This window comes from Schistocerca gregaria, chromosome 4 (assembly GCF_023897955.1).
Source record: "Schistocerca gregaria isolate iqSchGreg1 chromosome 4, iqSchGreg1.2, whole genome shotgun sequence".
NCBI classification, from domain to species: Eukaryota; Metazoa; Arthropoda; class Insecta; order Orthoptera; family Acrididae; genus Schistocerca; species Schistocerca gregaria.
The window spans coordinates 754694736-754715487 of NC_064923.1; the positions used below are offsets into that span (position 1 = coordinate 754694736).

At 42.7% G+C, this 20752-nt stretch overlaps 1 protein-coding gene across 1 annotated transcript in view; it reads right to left on the reverse strand.

Annotated features, from left to right (window-relative positions):
* The window catches only part of LOC126267900 (uncharacterized), a 1063720-nt gene that overhangs the window by 117489 nt on the left and 925479 nt on the right, over positions 1-20752 (reverse strand). The window contains exons 40-41 of the mRNA XM_049973211.1: positions 20080-20260; positions 1186-1400 (exon numbers count right to left, since the gene is read on the reverse strand). Of these exons, the coding sequence (XP_049829168.1) occupies positions 1186-1400; positions 20080-20260 (396 nt within the window). The remainder of the gene's footprint in view (positions 1-1185; positions 1401-20079; positions 20261-20752) is intronic.

The following is a 20752-nucleotide window of genomic DNA, read 5'->3' on the forward strand; positions in this document are numbered from 1 at the left end:
AAAACCTGAAGAGGTTTTGTTCTCATGTAATATCAGCAAGTGGTTCGAAATCCTCTATTCATTCATTCGGTGACCACTGTTACTGTTTGGAATGTATATAAATGATTAGTAAAATGCATCAGAAGCTCTTTATGACTGTTCACAGATGATGTGCTTGTCTATAAGTAGGTAGCAATGCCAGACAGTAATGATTTGCATATGGACTTACAGAGGATAGATGAATGGTGCAGGGACTGGCAGTTGACCCCTAACATAAATAAATGTAACATATTGTGCATACATGAGTAAAGAAATCTTCCATGCACAATCGCTACAGATGACAAATTGCTGGAAACAGGATCTACTGTAAAATATCTAGGATTACCTGACCTAAGTGACCTTAAGTGGAACAACCACACAAAACAAATGCTAGGAAAAGAAGATGTGAGACTGTGATTCAAGGGAATAATCTTAAGGAAATGTAATTCATCCCATAAAGAGGTGGCTTGCAAGGCACTTGTTCCAGCAATTCTTGAGTATTGTTCATCAATCTGGGACTCTTACCAGATACAACTTGTAGAAGAGATAGAGAAGATCCAACAAAGAGCAGTGCATTTCATCATGGGATTGTTTAGTAAGTGCAAGGGCACATAGAGATGCCCAACAATCTCCAGCAGCAGACACTACAAGAGAGGCATTGTGCATCACAGAGAGGCTCACTGATGAAATTTGGAGAGTGCTCTCAGGGAAGAATTGGACAACATATTACTTCATCCCAAGTATATCTCCCAAAATCACCACAATGAGAAAATTTGAGAAGTTAGTGCTAATACAGAGGCTTGCAGAGAATCATTCTTCCATATGCCATTCACAAATGGAACAGGGGATATCAGTTAGTGGTACCAGAAGTATTCTCCACCACAAATTGTCAGGTGGCTAGTAGAGTACTGATGTACACATAGATGTAGGTTGTCACAAATTACTTGTGACTTTCAGTTGCACTCTGTTGTTTCTCATTGTAAAACTGAATCTGCGATCAGGTGTCAAAAGTATGGAGAAAATTTGTCTGTTTGGCATTAATGATCCTGTTACGGTGCCAGTACTAGCTTATTACTGCAAATAGTTACATCTTCTTAGTTATATCTCTAGCCAATCAAGCATTAGTTTTGAGATGCAGATTGTAATACCATGCAGCTGTGTACTTACCACTCTGTGAGCATCTGACTTTATCTCACAATTGTTGAGGAACCACTTTATTTCAGGTAATGGATCTCCTTCCACACAACAGTCTAGGACTGCAGATTCTGTCTCACTGACCATGACATCTGCGAGTAGCTTAGTGAATTTTGGAGCTTTGCCTGAAGCTTCTTCTGTCACCTCTGGTGGCTTTGGTTCAATTTTTGGTTCTGTATCAGCCAGAGCTGCAACACAGAGAAACCAGAAATGCAAAATTCAGTACTGCAAAAAAGAGACAAGTGTCACAGTTACTACATGTATTTTAGCTTACAAAGTATCTTTCAAGCTTACTCTGCAAAAGGTTATACCAAATTTTAAGTAGAAATTTAAGTTCACCAGGCTGTTTACTTATATCTGAAAAGATCGATTACAAAAATATAAGGAAAAGACAGATTGCTGGAGATGACACATTAAGTTGCAGACAGGCACAACTAAAAGATAATTACACTTAGGTTTTGGCCACAGCCTTCATCAGTAAAACAGACACACACACACACATTCATTCACACAAGCAAGCACACCTCACACACACATGACCACCATTTCCAGCAACTCGGACTGGAATTGAGCTACCACATAGAATGGAAGCAGCAATCTGGGGGGGGGGGGGGGGCAAAGAAGGAGAAAGGATAGCAGTGTATGGGTGGAAGGAGAGAAGAGTGCTGTCTGGCAGAGCACAAAGGTACTAGAGTGCCAACAGGTGCAGTGTCAGTTGGTTGTCTGACATGGAGGTGCAGAGGAGGGAACAGGGAGCAGAAAAGGAGAGGAGCACAGAAAGATGGGCAGGTGCATTGGTACAGGGCAGCATACAAAGAGGTTGTGAGATGATAATGAGGAGGAGGTAACAGGACACACTGAGTGGAAACTGCTGGGTGGTGGGCGTAAGTACACTTTGTTACCATAAGTTGAGGCCGGGATGATTTTGGGAGTGAAGAATGTGTTGTAAGGATAACTCCTACTTGCAGTGATAAAAACTCCCTTGCCCAGTATGCTGAGGTTCTCAATAATGCCTTCACACACAGGCACTATCCCCCAGACCCAGACCACAAACCGATCTCCAGTGCCACACCCCCAATCCTTCCACTGCCTCGAAGAACCAGCCAAAAGGAATGCCCCCTTCCTCACTCAGTACTACCCCTGACTGGAACAACTGAACCACATCCTACACCAGGGCTTTGATTATCTATCATCATGCCCTGAAATGAGAGACATCCTTCCCAAGATCCTTTCCACCCCTTTTAAGGTGGTGTTCTGTGGCCCACCCAACCACCATAACATCCTGGTCCATCCCTATGCCACTCCAATCCCACCCCTTCACCACAGGGATAATCCCTGTGAAGACACAGGTGAAAGGACTGCTCAGTCCACCCACCTAACATTTCCTATTCTAGTCCTATCAGAGGCTTATCCTAGTGCATCACAGGCCAGGTCACCTGTGAAAGCAGCCATGTTATAAAACAACTCTGATGCAGTCAGGGCACAGTTTTTTTTTTTTTTTTTTTTTTTATATGACTACTAACCAGCTGTCCACCAGGATGAACAGACACTGTCAAACTGTGGCCAAAATCGAAGTAGATCACACTGTGGCACAACATGAAGTTGAACACAACATGTTTGATTTCAATAGCTGCTTCGTTACCCAAGTCATCTGAATCCTCCCCTCCACCACTAGCTTTCCTGAAGAACACAGATAGTGGTTTTCCACTCCTAAAATCAGCCCAGCCTCAGCCTGTGGTAACATACAGTCCACCCACCCTCCACCCAACATTTCCATCCCCTTTGGCCTATCAGCACCTTCCTATTCTCATCTCCCAACCTCTTGGTGTTCCGCCATCTGCCAATGCACTCACCCACCTTTCTCCTTCTCCGCTCCTCTCCTTTCTTGTTCCCTGCCCCCCCCCCCCCCCCCCCCCCACACACTCCACTTACCTCCCACATGGTCACCCGACACTGTGCCTAGTCTCTGCACACTTCATCACACAATGCTCTTCTCTCCCCCCATCCACACACTGCTATGCCTTCCCTTCCTTGCCCCTTCCAGATTGCTGCTTCCATTCCACGTGACAATTGCATTCTGGTACGAGCTGCTGGAGTTGGCAGTCATCTGCATGTGATGCGCACTTGCTTGTGTGAATGAATGTGTGTGTGTTTTCTTTTCTGATGAAGGCTATTGCTGAAAGTTAATATGTAAGTGTCTTTCAGTTGTGCCTGTCTGCAACGTAAAATATCATTTTTATGATAAGTAGCAATCTATCTTTTCCTCTTGATATTACAAACTGGAGTTTCAATTGTTTGAAGAGCTATTACAATTTCTGTTCATAAAATTACAGAAAGGAAGTATTATTCAAGATACGAAATGGTAGTATCACAGTAGAAGAACAGAAAGACAACCCCGCTCATAGTGCTGCAGTAAAAGCAATAAAATTGCCCTATACCACTACCAAACAATAAAATTCCCTGCACTAGTGCCCTACAAAAATCAAATTTTGGTCTCGAATCCTCTTCTTGGTATCCCACGTTGGTTGATTACTGTTCAAAATAGGAAGAAAAAGTAGGAATAGAACACAATCTCAAATTCTATGTAGTAATTTGATGAGAATAGGGGAAATTGGAATGGAGACAAGTGAAAAGTTTTGTGGTCTATATAAAAAGTGGAAACTGCAAAGAAAGAAATCACAGAGAGTAATAAGATCGAAGAAACAGTAGTGTAGTGTACACAATAGAACACTCATAGTAGGATATAATGACTTGTGGCTAAGTGGAATCAACAAATTTCGTCCCAAAGGCTTGATACACCCTGTGGCATTTTCATCTGATTTTAAAGGAATTTGGCCTGTCTGTTAGATGGAAGAGGAAAAGATCAGTTTTGTGTCAAGGAAGCTAGTAGAGGACACAATACGATGGTGCACATGTGGCAGTAATGGTAAAAAGCTATGCAGACTTCGAGGCGGAATTTCTGCAGGGTTACTGGTCAGAGAAAAAACTGATCAAAATAAGTAAGTGAACAAAGATACTGAAGAAAGCACAGAGTGCTAAAGGGTTTCATTGATAAGGAATGGAAGAAAAATCTACCTCTGAGTCAATCATTCGAAGAGAATTTTTTGTTCTCCCTATAATAAAAGACTGCTGTGGGATGTGTAAACTATGTTAGCAGGAACAGTGACAGAAGACACTGAGCAGCACAGTGGTTTTTAAAACAGATTGATCAGGTCAAGCAAGAAATGTACGCCCAGTAGAACATGCAACAGGAACATAACATTTAGTATGGGAATTCCTGGAAGCAGAAATAAACAATCAACAAGATCACAATCAACATGGGGACAGAATAAGTGGGGGTGGTCTATGAGCTTGGCAGAAACGCACACAATACAAATGGGGGCATGAGGCATGATGCGGAACTTCCAGCATGGCAGAGGATATTGAATGCTGCACTGGTTGGATGAAGACAAGTACCAAACACACAAAGAATAGTGGAAGGAGGAGATTGTACTCAGGAGTCAGAAAACTATGCATAGTTCTAGAGCAGACCCAATCAGGAACTGGAAATGAACAGTCAGCACAAATACTAGTAATCCATACGGAAGAAATAAAAGAAAAACAACAGGAACTGATGTCAGAGATCAAAGTACAGGAAAAAATAAGAGAGGTGACCAATAACAAACATAAAAATCGAGAATTTAAAAGTGCAAGCCATTTTAGATTCAGGAAGTGATGTATTTTCTATTTTATATGGAAAACAATAGGAAAATGGACACCAGTTTGTAAGTTTTTCCATAAATGGATAAAAAATATTAAGTGCAATCGAGGCTATAAACAAATCCATAAAATGCCAAGTATTACTGGATGTGGAAATAGAGGGAGAAATGTATACAATGGAGCATTTGGTAGTGCCAAATTTGTGTGTGGAGTGTGCAAATTGGATGATGGAATGTCAGATGGAGGTTAATTCTGGCGAAAAGACCATGAAGATTCAGAAGATCGAAAGAGAGCAAAGGGTTACATTTAAAGAGAAGAAGACTGTACAGGGTACTGAGGCATTTTACAAGTATATATTGCACTATGACTGAAGAAGACCATGGGAAGCAGGATCAAATAGAAATACAGCAGTTCAAAATTGCATCTAGAAGAAGAAGAGGAATAAGAATGAACAACTGATGAACAGGAAATTATTCAGAAAATTGCAATAGAAAATATGTATAATACAATGAAAACCAGTTAGCCATTCTACAAATTAGGTATAAATAAGTATTTTCCAGGAAACTGGGTGTAAAAAAAGCCACACCAACCATACTTTAAGAAACTGTACCCAACACAGCAAGTCATGAAAGTTGCAGTGAGGGAAAAAATACAGAGGGTGTTTGAACTGCATATAATAGAAAGGTCTATTATCCTATATAATAGCACACTGTTTGTAGTAGGCAAACTTAATGTGAAGTAAGAATCAGGTTTGATGCATGGAAAGTAAACTGTATTTTTGAACCAGAATTGGACTATGGACTATCCAGGAAATGTAGAAGAGGTCCTGTAGAAATTTAATGGAACTACAATATTTAACAGTGTGAATCTACCATTAAATCCAGCTACATGAATTTCGATGGTACATTGCATTCCTCTATATTGGTAGGTGCTATCAATATAACTTTCTACTATTTGGACTAAATATATCTATGCCTGTTTCACACAGACGTTGGATATCATTTTACAGGATCAACTTCTTAGCAAAATTGCAGTATATGTGGATGATACACTAATCACTTCAAGTTCATGGGAAGAGCACATGGGAACAACTGAGGAAGTATTAGGTCATATCAAGACAGCAGGAGTGACTGTGAATTCCGTAGAAGGAGCATAAAACTTCTTGGCCACATTATAACAGAGTAGAGTATTGAACCTGGCATGGACAAACTGAAAGAAATTTGCATTTTTCCTACACCTAAATGAAGAAACAATGATGCTTGATCACTGAACTGCAATTTTTACAGGCCGCATGGTATTAGCCGAGCGGTCTAAGGCGCTTCAGTCATGGACTGTGTGGCTGGTCCCGGCAGAGGTTCGAGAGGTGATAATTGCTGGGGACTAAGTCTGGTTAACTACCACCAAAGAAATTCAGACAAATGCAATCAGCAGGAAAGGTTATGGTGACTGTGTTTTGGGATCGTAAGGGGGTACTCCTCATCGATTTTATGCAACCTGGTACGACAATAAACTCAGACAGATATTGTGAAACATTGACCAAACTCCGGTGAGCCAGAGAGGACGACTGATGGAGGCAGTAGTGCTTCTTCAGGACAACACTTGACCCCACGTCACTCATCAAACACACGAGCTTTTGAAGAACTTTGGGTGGACTGTTATGCCCCATCCCCCATACACCCTGGACTTAGCCCCCAGCGATTATCATCTCTTCCCCAAGCTAAAGGAACACTTAGGTGGCAAACACTTCAAGAGCAATGATGAAGTCTGAGCACATGTCACAAGCTTCCTCAATGGGTCAATGGGAGAGTTCTTCGACTTAGGAATACAAAAGCTGGAGCACAGTCTTCAAAAATGTGTCAAAAAAAAAGAAGACTATCTTGAAAAATAGACAAAAATGTAAGCTTTCCAATTATGTATAAATCAATGACAATAAACAATATTTTTTATTTGTAAAACATATGGGAACCTTACTTTTGGTACAACCCTTGTATAATGGAAGTAGGATTCGTTATGAACAGAAAGGTAGGGCAAAGAGTGTGTTAGAGTGAACAGTTCTGCGATAGGGCTGTTCTTGTCAGAATCATAGCTGTGTTGGAACAGTGCCAGAGCTTCAAGCGCTGATAGAAAGCACTGAAGCTGAAATCGTTATAGGAACAGAAAGCTGGCTAAAGTCGGAGATAAATACTGCCAAAATTTTTACAGAGGCGCAAACCATGTTCAGAAAGGATAGATGAAATAAAGTAGGTGGTGGTGTGTTTGTGTCTGTTGGTAGTAGTTTATCTTGTAGTGAAGTTGAAGTTGATAGTTCCTGCGAGTTACTATGGGTAGAGGTTGTACTCAACAGCCATTCCAAAATAATAATTGGCTCCTTCTACTGACACTATGACTCAGATGATATAATAGCTGAACGCTTCAAAGAAAACTTGAATCTCATTACAAATAAGTACCCCACTCATACAGTTAAAACTGGTGGAGACTTCAACTTACCCTCGATTTGTTGGCAAAAATACATGTTCAAAGTCGGTGGTAGACAGAAAAAATCTTCCAAATTGTACTAAACGCTTTCTCTGAGAATTACTTTGAACAACTTGCATGCCTCACCCAGAAAAACATGCCACGAAACAAATGAATACTACACAGCTACAACAACACATAACGGTGGAGAAAACTCCGCCCACGTCTGAATATTTGTAGAAAGTGTGTTATCAAATGAACATAAGTCACAGAAATCAGCGTATTCACCTCGCCAAAACATTTGAGAAAACACTACAACATCAAAGCCACAGGTTACACACAAACAAACGTGATATGTGCTCATTTCCATTCGTAAATGCATAATAAACAGAAAAATAAAAATCACGTTTTGCTGTTTGCAGATGACAAGTTGTAGATTGTTCAGCAGACTACCTACCAACATAAATACCCAGTAGCTTCATGTAAGATATGTAAACTAATGCATACATCCACTCTTTTGCCAATTGAGCTATAACTAGAACTCTAAACACAAGGTAATAAACAACATACAATGCATCAGAGAATTAATACATATCTCAACTGTGAACTGTAAACAAATGATGAATAGCATTTACAACAATTATTCATTCACAATTGGAAATATTTTGTACCAAAAGTTTCTCCAAATGTCAGCATGTAACAACAATTTTAAAGTAAGAAAATCAAATAACCCACTGAAGACAGCACAAAAAGTGCTGAAACATGTCTGGGTAAAATGAAACTAAAAAGGTGTCTTGCATAAGGCACAATTTGTCATCCTCTTTTCATAGCAAGCACAGACATAAGAACTCAACACCACAAGATGATTAAGGATATCAACGATACAATTCACTGATGTCTTGCAAGACCAGAGAAGCAAATGAAGTAGTACGGAATCCTAACTTTGAGAAAGAAATTCCACACCCCCCTTTCTGGACCAAATCAAATAACAAGGCAAAAGAGATTGCTTCTGAAGAAAATAAGGTGAGCAGGGCTCCCAATACAGGGTTAGAGTTTGTGCTCAAGTGTAGTTGTTGAACTTATGACAGATCCTTAGGTGTAGTTTGTTTTTTCTTCACACCTTCATCACATCAAGAGCTAACTGCAACAGCACAAGCAAGTGCAACTAACAGTCTACATGGTGTAAAGATGCCCCCTCCACCAAGCAAAGAGCTGAGCCATGTCAAGACATCAACACTGTGCAGGTGCAGGTCGTGTCTGTTCAGAGCATGCAGCAGGCACACGAGGTCACCAAGCACAACTCTGAGTGCCCGTAGTGAGCCACAGCCAGCCATGCAGCTGACACCAGGCGAGAGTGTTGGTCTCCAACTGCTCACACAAAACTAGCTGATGATTTTGACAGCACAGCAAAACCATGTGCACAGTAGCCTGAGTGCAGAATGTGTGAACCGTCTCACCACAATGGACTGCAAAACATATATCATCATGCCAACAAACTAGAGTGCTTATCTGTGTGAGTGATAGTGTGGCAAAAAGTGAATTTTAATTCATGTTGTGTGGACTTCTGTTCTCTTCCGCAGACAACTAAAAGTAACAGTGTCGATGTAGAGCATACAAAAATAAAAATCTACCGACGACTCAAGCTCAATACAAGGCAGCTGTGAAGATATAGTAGTTTAATACTTGCAGTATATTGAGTTGAATATTTGTATGATTGAATTATAACTGGAGTGCTGTTTCATATCAGGGTATCTTGCTTAGTAGTTAATCACGTTTATTAGGTAGTGGTATGTTTTAATCAAGGGACACTGAGTTTTGCATGTAGGATGGGACTATTTGATGCATGCATAAAAGTTTATGGTTTTTAAGGTATTATGTTATAAATGTGTTTCCAATAACATTGACAAAATAGTAAGTGATTGTGGGATGAATAGGGAAAGTGGCTGAAAATCCCAGTGCAACTGTGGTGCTCCAGGACAAACACTACAGCACACAGTGACAGAGTGCCTACACATGAAATTCCAAGGGTGTGGGACGGTCTGCCAGCAGTAACAGAAGCAACTGAATGGCTGACTTCACTAGACATCGCACTGTAGTGCACTCACGCACATGCGCGTCCGCACACACACACACACACACACACACACACACACACACACACACAAGCACACACGCACGCAGACACACGCACATTTGTTTTCCAAATGTTGTTGCTAAATTAGAAAAAAAAAAGATTTAATGGGGGACTGTAAGATATCATTTTCTTTTTGTGGTCTGAGAGATTACAAGATTTCCAATTATTACACTGGTAAGAATTTGAAAATAAAAAGGAAATAACCTGATTAATAGGAAAATACGTACTCGCTTTGTGGCGTCGATAGTTCGTATCGACCACGAAACTTAATATCTATGAACTCTAAGTGCTCTGTCAGGCATACATCTTAACTTTACTTTAGTCAATTCTTTGTCATACTTCATTCTGTATGGATGCAGTCACATGTAAATATATATGAGCTACTTGAAAACTCTCTGCCTTTACATATGGCTGCTTGTGTCTGTATATTTGCAGATGGATATGTGTGTGTGTGTGTGTGTGTGTGTGTGTGTGTGTGTGTGTGTGTGTGTGTGCGAGTGTATACCTGTCCCTTTTTCCCCCTGAGGTAAGTCTTTCCGCTCCCGGGATTGAAATGACTCCTTACCCTCTCCCTTAAAACCCACATCCTTTCGTCTTTCCCTCTCCTTCCCTCTTTCCTGATGAAGCAACCGTGGGTTGCATAAGCTTGAAATTTGTGTGTGTGTTTGTGTTTGTTATTGTCTCTATCAATGTACCAACACTTTCGTTTGGTAAGTTATAGAATCTTTGTTTTTAGATATATATTTTTTTCATGTGGAATGTTTCTCTCAACTATATATATGAGCTACGACATATATGGGAATTAAGTTTTCTACATGCCGATTAGCAATCCCATTCCCATAGTGGTGACCCCGCATTTCGTTCGTGATTTGCATCTTCTACGCCAGTGTTTATGCAACAGGTTATATGCACTACGCAATGACCACGCCAACAAATGCCTTGTTCGAAGATGTGGAAGCACAACTCTGTTCAACCAACGCCATGTGCTAACCTCATTAGTTTCCAACAGTCGACAACTATGCAGTTAGAGCGAACAATGGAATCAGGCTTCGCGTCACCAGATTATGCCCATCTGACAGTGAAATGTGAGCTCAAAAATATTTCTAACTGTGTCTCTTCAAATTGAGTGTTTCAAGAACAAAGTGATCTCCATTTGAACACGTGTTTAGCCACCCACCAGCATGCTGCATCAGTTATTGTTGGACCATGTGCAACGCCGCCATTACTACAAACCATACCGGATCCGTTCCCCGCACGTGGTGTTCCTAATTTACATGCACAGTTCAGTGTTTCGCATAACATGGACCCCTTACCTCACCTCAGTGGCCTGCCACACACACTACAGGCATAGTATGCATCAGATAGTTTCCACGTGGGTGGCGTTCTGAACCCCCCGTCCGCCCCCACCTCACTTGCAGGGGTCCTCGTTTCTGGTCACTCAACCACCTGCCACTCCCACAGCACTGCCTGTATTTGCCGCGCCGGTCTCTTGCCCTGTTCCAGAAGCGGGTCATTTCCATCCAGCACTCATCACTCATGGTCCAGTTTCCGGGCCGCCCCTCGTGTGCTGCCCATCCGCCCATTTCCACGGTACCATCCGTGCCTGCCACGTCATGTTTTCGTGACACACAGTCAACTATGCCAGCTGCTGCTACTACAGATTCACTCGCCTGGTTTCAATCTGGGCCTACGATGCCGGCCTCTGACTTAACCTCAGTTCAGCCGCTACCCCAGGAGTCACCGAAGCAGCCGTCATCACCCCCTCCTGGTCGCCTGCCGAAACTACTGTCCTTATACGTGGACAACCTGGCATTGTGGTTCGTGCTCATCAAGCATCTGTTCGAGTTACATCATGTGTCTGATGACAGCTCAAACTTTCTGTGCCTCGTCACACACCTCCACAACCACTCGGATTTGATTTGTGACCTGCTCCTTCACAACTGCCTGCACCAAAATATGAGTTTGCGAAGAAGACTATAATGGAACAAGATGCCTGCTCACCACAAGAGTTAATAATCAAGATTCTCTACGAGGAGGATGAAGGGGTGGGGTGGGGTGGGGTGGGGTGGGGTGGGGGGGTGGGGGGGGGGAGGGGAGATACGAAGTCACATCTACGAGCTGTCAATGCGTCAACGTTACCTACCTCAGGCACAGTAAAGGTTACGGTGACCCCATCTCCTTCTCTACATTTTCTGTGGACTTGCTATATTGCCGACATCAATGAACCAATCCTTTTTTTGTCTGATTACGAACTATTTCCAAATGTCATACAGGATTCAGTGCTCCACCATACTATGAACACTCACATACCGTGCACCAGCACCGACGTCCAATGCTCTGTTTCCACCACAACATATGATATCATACGCGAATGCTCCACCCTCGTAGGGAACATTGTGACCTACGTTACTGACCTACTGTCAGAATACAACTTGGGGACGTAACTCTGCCAGGACAACAAGAAGCTGAAACAATGCATCGCATCCACTTACAGTGAGCTCATCGCAGCTCATACCTCGCTTCTGCAACTGCAGTCCATGGTGCCGCCACATAAAGAAGATTGCTCAGCTGAGCCTAGCTTGAACTCTCACCAAGTTAGTCCACAAACTTTACTTGCGTGTGAAGTTCCAACCACGCCGTTGCACTCACCTCATCCAGTGCCGTGTGTTTCAAAAAGTGCTGCTAATGAGAGTTGAGTGCACGACAGCTACTGCGCATGTTGACAAACATTCTTCCTCTCTCACTCACCGGCCACATGACCCAATGGCCATTGTGGCCCCATATGCAATGCCAGAGGTGCTCTCACTCGTGCCGGTTGTCCAGTGCAAGGTTAACAGTGGACAGTCGCCGCCAGTTCCCCTTCTCTTGGTGCTACGCGTACACCCACTCCCTCCACACAAGCACATGCAGTGCTTCCGTAAGAGACATGTGACTTTCGTGCTACCTTTCCCCAGTCATGCTAACAGCTACACCTTGTTGTGCCCTACTCGTCCGAGGACTCGGCGCCAGGACGTTAACCAATCTCATGTGCAGTTCTCAGTTTCTTCTGTCACTGATGGAATGACACACAAGATAGTTACCACTGCTGGTCCTCCTATTAGGCATAAGGTCCGACGCCTCAACCTTATCAAGTTGCGCGCGGTCCGGCAGCAGATTAATCAACTTTTAGTGGCAGGTATTCTGCAACCTTCAGCCAGCAACTGGTCTTCACCAATCCACCTCGTCCTCAAACATGACAGCTCTTTTCGAATGTGCGGTGGTTACAGATGCTTAAACGCTCGTACCATCATGGACAATTACCCAGCACCGAACATCAATGACTTCACTCATATGTAACCTGGCATCACAATTATCAGTGTTATTGTCTGTAAATGCCCCTACCACCTGATTTCCGTGGTGCCGGAAGACATTCCTAAGACAGCTATTATCACGGTGCTCAGTTTATTCCAATACCACTTCATGCCATTCGACCTAAAGAACGCGGTGCAAACGTGGCAACGTTTCATTGACTATCTTACGACAGTTCGAGTTTTGATTTGCTTATCTGGACGACAATTCACATTTTCAGCAGCTCAGCAGAGGAACATGAAAATCATCATTCTATGGTCCTCCAGACCACCAGGTGTCAGTCTCCTTCCTAGGTTACACCATCTCCACTGAGGGAATACAGCCTCCCAAATCTTGTGTGCAGGCTATCACGTCTCTCCCATCCCCAGCTACTTACAAAGAGCTAACCATTTCCTTGGCACCATCAATTACTATCATCACCATCTGCCTCCTGCTCTCGCTGTTCAGGCACCCCTGACTGATGCGCTATCAGGCAAACAAACTTCTGGTATCAAACCCGTCTCTTGGACTGCTCTGATGCTAGAGGCCTTCAAAGCTCTGAAGACTTCTTTAGCTCACATTGTGACACTCGCCCACCCCGACCCCTCGGTCAAGTTACTCATCACTACGGACGCCAGCGACATCACGGTGGGGGCGGCACAGCAACAACGCAAAGGTGACATGGTTTCTCCCCTTCATTTCTTCTCCAAGAACCTATCTATGGCTGAGAGAAAAGAATCTGCATTCGATAGAGAGCTCCTTGCTGTTTACAAGGCAATCAAACATTTCTGCCCCAATGTCAAGGGTTGTTCGTTTTTCGTCCTCACCGATGACAAACCACTGGCAAAAGCGTTTTGCAACCCACCTGAGGATCCACCCCCTCGACGTTAACATCACTTTGACCTGGTTTCTCAATTCACAATGGACATCCGTTACACCAAGGGTGCAGATAATGTCGTTGCAGATTTCGTCTCACAGATCAGTGCTGTTTCCCGAATCGTTGATCTTTCCGATCTAGCCTCCCTCCAAGCTCCTGATGAAGATTCTCTGGCTCTCCTATGGGACCCACAAACATAGCTTGTTTTCAGAAAGGCTAAATGTCCTGGCGTTTCCGATGAGGTGTGGTATGATGTGATTCTTCGACTGGCACCCTATGGCCCTTTGCTCCCACCTGAGCAGCGCCGACAGTTTTTCGACGCCCTGTGTAACCTTGCCCAGCTGGGCGTTCGAGGCACCACACATCTCGTGTCAGAACGGGACTGTCAAACCTGAACATGCAGCTGCGTCACTTGCCAGTGCAACAAGGTCAGCTGCCACACCTCACCGCCTCTGGGCAAGTTCTACATTTCCGCAGGATGATTCCGTCATGTACATATTGATCTGATCGGCCCTCTTCCTCCTTAGGAGGGCCATAGATATATGTTATCAACTATCGACCATTTGTCTCGCTGGGTCGAGGTTGTCCCTCTCCCTAACATTACTGCCAAGATGGTAGCCAAGCTTTCACTGGCTCGTGGATCGCTCATTTCACATGCCCGACCACTATCACCACCGTTCAGGGTCGACAGTTCGAATCCTCCCTTTTCACCATCCTCTGCAATATCTGCGGTATTAAAAAAAAAGGACATACTACCGCCTATCACCCACAAAGCAATAGGTTGGGGGAGAGATCGCACCACACCCTCAAGACGGCCCTTCGATGCCATGATTGTCTGTGGTCTGAAGCTCTCCCGTCGGTGCTACTTGATCTATGCTCAACCTATAAACCTGACCTACAGGGACCATATCTGAATTTGTTTTCGGCGAGAATCCGGTCCTACTGGGGGAACTTATTCTTCCCCAGGTTAGTGAGGATCTTCCACCCTCACCAGATTTCATTAGCCGGATTCGCACGCATTTTCAACAAACGCATTTGCACCTGCCCATCAGTCACTCACTGCCCAAGACTTACGTTCCCACCACACTCTCTGACTTCTCCCATGTAATGCTGCGTGATGATCTTATCTTGGCCCCTAAAATGTCCTGCGGTGGGGGACATGACTTTTGATATCATGATTAAAGACTGAACACAGACAGTTTCTCTGCATCGCCTGAAACTGGCTTTTGTCGACCCTGATGGTCTCACACCACCGCAGTAGGACTCTGCAGATGATCCATGATTGAGAATGAAGACGTGCTCCCATCAACCTCACCACACACTTCCCTGTGTCACCCTGCGCAAGTTTCATGCCCTCACCTTCAATGTTGGAGACACACACACCTACTATCAGTTTGTCCTGCAGCGTGCCGCCGCACCGAGTGAACAAAATTTCTATATGATGTTCAACGACTGAGTGCTCATTCTTTTGACAGATACCGAGGTCCTGCCATCAGATGGCTCCTTACATGTCAACATTGCACACAACCTCACACTGTGTGTGACCAAACATCTCTACGTGCTTTGATTTCTATGGACAGCTCAATCCACTTAAGGGCCACACACTCCTCCGCCATGCCGTCGACTGCCCCGCCCGCTTACTCCCGGGCTGGCCGCTGTCTCATCCGGCCATGGTGGCTGACTGACTATGAAGTGGACCTGCCTCTCACCACGCCGCCTGCGCAACCCACCTCCACCGACTTTGACACCCGCATGGCCTCACCCTTGGACATCTGCAGTACTCCATACGATAGTTTGCATCGAAAACCTAACTTAATATCTGTGAACTCTAAGTGTTCTGTTGGGCCTCCGTCTTAACTTTACTTCAGTCAGTTCTTTGTTATACTTAATTGTGTATGGGTGAAGTGTCATGTGTAAATATATAAGAGCTATGACATATATGGGAAATAAGTTTTCTGTATCCCAATTACCGATCCCATTCCCATAGCTTGATATATAAATTAACAAATTTACACTTCTGTGCATTTTGGTATAGTATAGGAAGAAAATTATTTCAGGTGTTAAAACTATCTCGATGAAAGTTTGTTACAGAGCTTGTTTCGTCATGGTTGTCCTATTTATTTGCTTGAGGTATTCCTAATAAACTTTGTGCAGAGACAATAACTGTAACACTGTGATTGATGTCATCGTAAGTGCATCAAGAGAATTTTGTGCCATGCACAGCTCCAAGGAATATCAATAGCTCCAGTATAATACACTGAAGAGCCAAAGAAACTGGAATATCTGCCTAATGTCGTGTAGGCCCCTGCGAGCACGCAAAAGTGCCGCAATAGGGTGAAGCATGGACTCAACTAATGTCTGAAGTAGTGCAAGAGGGAACTGACACCATCAATCCTGCAGGGCTGTCTAAATAAATCTGTAAGAGTATGAGGGGGTGGAGATCTCTTCTGAACAGCATGATGCAATGTATTCCAGATATGCTCCAATGTTCATGTCTGGGGAGTTTTCTGGCCAGTGGAAGTGTCTTAAGAGTGTTCTTGGAGCTACCCTGTAGCAATTCAGGACGTATGGAGCCTCACATTGTCCTGATGGTATAGCCCAAGTCTGTCAGAATGCACAATGGATCTGAATGGATGCTTACGTACTTGTCACTCGTCAGAGTCGTATCTAGATTTACTGGGGTCCCATATAACTCCAACTGCACGTGCCCCACAGCCCCACACCATTACAGGACCTCCACCAGTTTCTACAGTCCCCTGCTGACATGGACGGTTTATGGATTCGTGAGGTTGTATCCATACCCATACATGTCCTTCTGTTCAATGTTGGTGTTGACAGACGCAGGCAAGGTATAAAGCTTTGTGTCATGCAGTCATCAAGGGTACATGAATGGGCCTTTGGCTCCAATAGCCCATACTGATGATGTTTTGTTGAATGATTTTACGCTGACCCTTGTTGATGGTCCAGCATTGAAATCTACAGTATTTGTGTAAGGGTTGCACTTCTCTCACGTTGCACATTTCTCTTCTCTTCAGTCGTCATTGGTCCTGCTCCTGCAGGATCTTCTTCCAGCCACAGCGATGTCAGAGATCTGATGTTTTACAGGATTCCTGATATGCACGGTGCATTCGTGAATTGGTCATGCGGGAAAATCCCCTCAGAGATGCTGTGTCCCATCACTAGTACCCCGACTATAATATCATATTCAAACTCACTTAAATCTTGATAACCTGCCACTGGAGCAGCAGTAACTAATATAACAACTGCACCAGACACTTGTTGTCTTGTATAGACATTGCCAACCGCAGCACCGTATTCTGCCTGTTTAAATATCTCTATATTTGAATATGCATGTTGTACTACTTTCTTTGGTGCTTCAGTGTATATAAGCAATAATAACAGTATATACTGAATCTTTTCATAATAGCAATTTGTTTAATTGGTTGAATCTTACAACCTGAACTGGATGTCAGACATGAAGACACATACTAATTTGGTGTCTGATTTATAGTCAACATGTAATGAAATCTGACTGCAGTTCCAAGTTGTCAGAGTTCTTGTTTAGCACACATTGACATTGATCAAGATTTTAAGAATATTTCATCTAGTCGGAAGTTCAACGAATACAATAGGGCAGATGTGTAATTCATTTCAAACACATGTACGACCAAACTCTCACACATGGTGACCCTGAAGTGAAACAAACCTCGAAGGAAAGAAGACTAAACTGAGAATTAAAAATCAAGAAGACAAAACTAATTACAAAGATTCTTGCCAAGAGAAGAAGACTGATATGACAACAGATTGCTCCCATCAAGAAAAATGATATAAACCACATTAAAAAAAAATTAACAGTTTACTGGTCATTTATAATTCATCTGACAGTTTCATCCAGAACAAATCTTGATTTATTTGCTAACTTTACTTGTTTGCCATCTCCGACTGTCTTTTCACTGTGTCAAGTTGTTCTAAGCATGCCAATAAACTGGTAACTTTTGTCCAATTCTTTCCTATTAGTTTGTCCCATACTCTGTATGATAATCGGTTAATTCCTAACCCCTGTAAGTGTTCTTCTATAGCCCTGGGTTCGGGGTGGGGCAGTGGAGGGGTGAAGTGGACTGCGGTGGTCGTCGTGGGGTTGTGGACCACTGCGGATGCGGCAGGGATAGAGCCTCTCCATCAATTCTAGGTCCCCGGTTAACATACAGTACAATACAAGTGTTCATCTCCTATTGGATCATCTAACTACTTTGCCTTGTTAATGTGCCACTCAAGAAAATCTCTACGGCTTTCCCATGAATTACTGTTATAACGTTTGTAACTTAAAAGTTAAAGTCATAATTTATTTTGTGCACTTTGTTCTAATATTTAGATTTGAAAGCAGTTCTGAAATCACAATAAGTTGTAAAATCTTCTAATTTTAGCATGCCCTGCTGTGCTGTGTCACCCATCATATGGCTAGTCACAAATTGTATATTATTGTAATCTGTCCAAGAAACCGGTAACACATCTTCAAAAGATTTTAGAAACGGTACGGGATGGATGTCTTCTGAAGGGGTAAAATTTGGAAATTTTTGATTCAGTACTTTATTTAGTATCATCACAATTATTCTTTACTATCCTACTCTTCATTAACAAATCTATTGATCTTTTGTCTCTTCGTCAGTCAATGTGGCACCCATTGAGCACAAATTTTTTGGTAATGCAAGTGTTCTTTGATGATGGCATGCACGAAGCCACGGCTAATGCCAAGCTAAACATAACTTTTATCCTTCGTAATTCATTGGTGTCCCTGGATAAGGCCATCAATCCACTCCATCATATCATGGGTAATGGCTTAATGGGCCTGTCCCGTGTGCAGATTGCCTTGCAGTGATGTGCCCCCTCTCTGGAATCTCCTCTGCCATTCGTGCACACACATCAGAGACATGCAGTGTTCACCGTACACAGTGGGCATGTGATTATGAAATTCGCATACTAAAACACTCTCAGCCACCAGGGAACAAACCACACCTCTGTGCTCTTCCTTGCTTGCCTGCTTGCCAACAGGTGGACGAACACACTAGACCAGTCCACCAACAACCAAGATCATAACCTAATAACTGTGTGCACCTATGATGTGACACTATGCTTTTCCCCCACCACAGCAGTGACAGCATCAAAACATAACAACAGTGGGGCCACCAGTCACACAGACTGTGTATTATGGCAGGTGTTCAGATTTCATTGGAGTTCCCCTTACATGTCCTGAGTTTCGACTTTGTCAGTGCTATTGTAGGCAATTTTTTCTGTGTTAACGTATGTCTCATTTTGATGTAACCTTGCAATTTCTTTTGAGTTCAGATTTTATCTGTGTGATATTCATTTCCCCCACTAGATGCTGAAGGATGAACTTCTAACTCCTGAAGCTTTACTTTTTGTTTCAGAATATGATGATTTTAACATGGAATATAGTGTTTCAGGTCACTCTGAGTGTGACTATAACAGTTACTAATAATGTTTCTTGATTAACCAGGCACTTAATCATAAAACAGATTCTAATACACTATAACTTAAAGAGTGTGACTGTGCTGTTTATACCTGAAAATAATGACCCTTCATACCTCCAGCAGATGTCAAAGGCACTGGGGTGCGGGCTATGCTAAGGAGATTAATCACTGATAAAATTATGGGAGAAAACATGTGAGTGCGTGCGCGCGCGCGCGGGCGCGGGTGCGGGCGCGCATGCGCGCACACGCACGCACGCACACACACACACACACACACACACACACACACACACACACACAATCCTGTCATAGTCCCAAACGTCAATGTGGCTTTTCATGATTAATTAATATTATACTTGATACTTGTATCTCTCAGTGGTAGTGAGATACTCAGTTCATTTCACAAATTTCTTTCTTTCTTTCTTTTCATCACTTTTTTTATTTACATTTCAAATTTTTCTCAGTTTTGAGCCAAATACTGGATACACGTGACATATCCCTTCCAATTCAGTGATTAGAATGTCAGGGCCTTATAGTTTCTCTCTACAGACTCAATAAAAAGGTTAATAAAAGGTACTGAACACCCCAACTACATATAACTCTGTAGTTAGTCCATCAAAGACCTTCCTACAAGTATATAGTGTCCCAGGTGCACTCAGACATAGGAAGCAAAATTTGTTGTCATTTTTCAAACAATTCTTGAGCCAAAAAATGTGACAATGAAATGCAGTACATTAAAACAGTAAAAACTTCCATTTTTAGCCAAACTCTATGTTTCCTCTTAATATCTAGGTGATTTTAATTTCTAGAAAATAAATGATTGTGGCCTGTTATTATGTTCTAGTTCCTTATTAATGATTACTAATTGTAAAAGTCACATGTCTCACATTTGACAGAAAGACTGCATTTGCTGTTAGCTTCTCCTGCAGAGTTGATTGCCACTACTTTATACTCCCCAGCATCATCCAAATAGGCCTCCTGAATGATTAATGAACAGCGATCACCTTGGAAGAGTAGCTGAATATCTGTTGATTCTTTTACTGGTCGGTCATCATGATACCATATCACCTGTAAATTTCAGATTCAGAGTAAGAGGTTAAAAAGTCCGCTAACATTTATATGATAATATGATGAAAGCTGAATATTAACCATGCAAAGAAATACTGAATAGTAGATAGGAACATAAATAAGATGTTAATGACTTTTCCTTTGTCACGGCAAATGTAGGAAGAGAGAGCTCCTCATTTTCTGGCCTAATTGGGTTCAGTTGAACCACAGTGTAAATACATTTGAATAACACTATAGTAAGCCATACTACTAACTGTAAGTCTTTTGGTTTGACATGATTTGGGGAGCATGCTTTTGCAGTGTTGCTGCTGCTGGATACAGGTAGCTGCTTATGAAATCTTTAATGCTTAAACAGGCCTCTCACTCCATCCTCCACAAAAGTCTACTTACAGCAATCAATCATGTGGACACACAACTTCAGCATCTCTGTATCAGAAGCCAGAAATCTAGAGAAGTGAACAGTTGCTCAGGCAACACTGATGTACAAACATT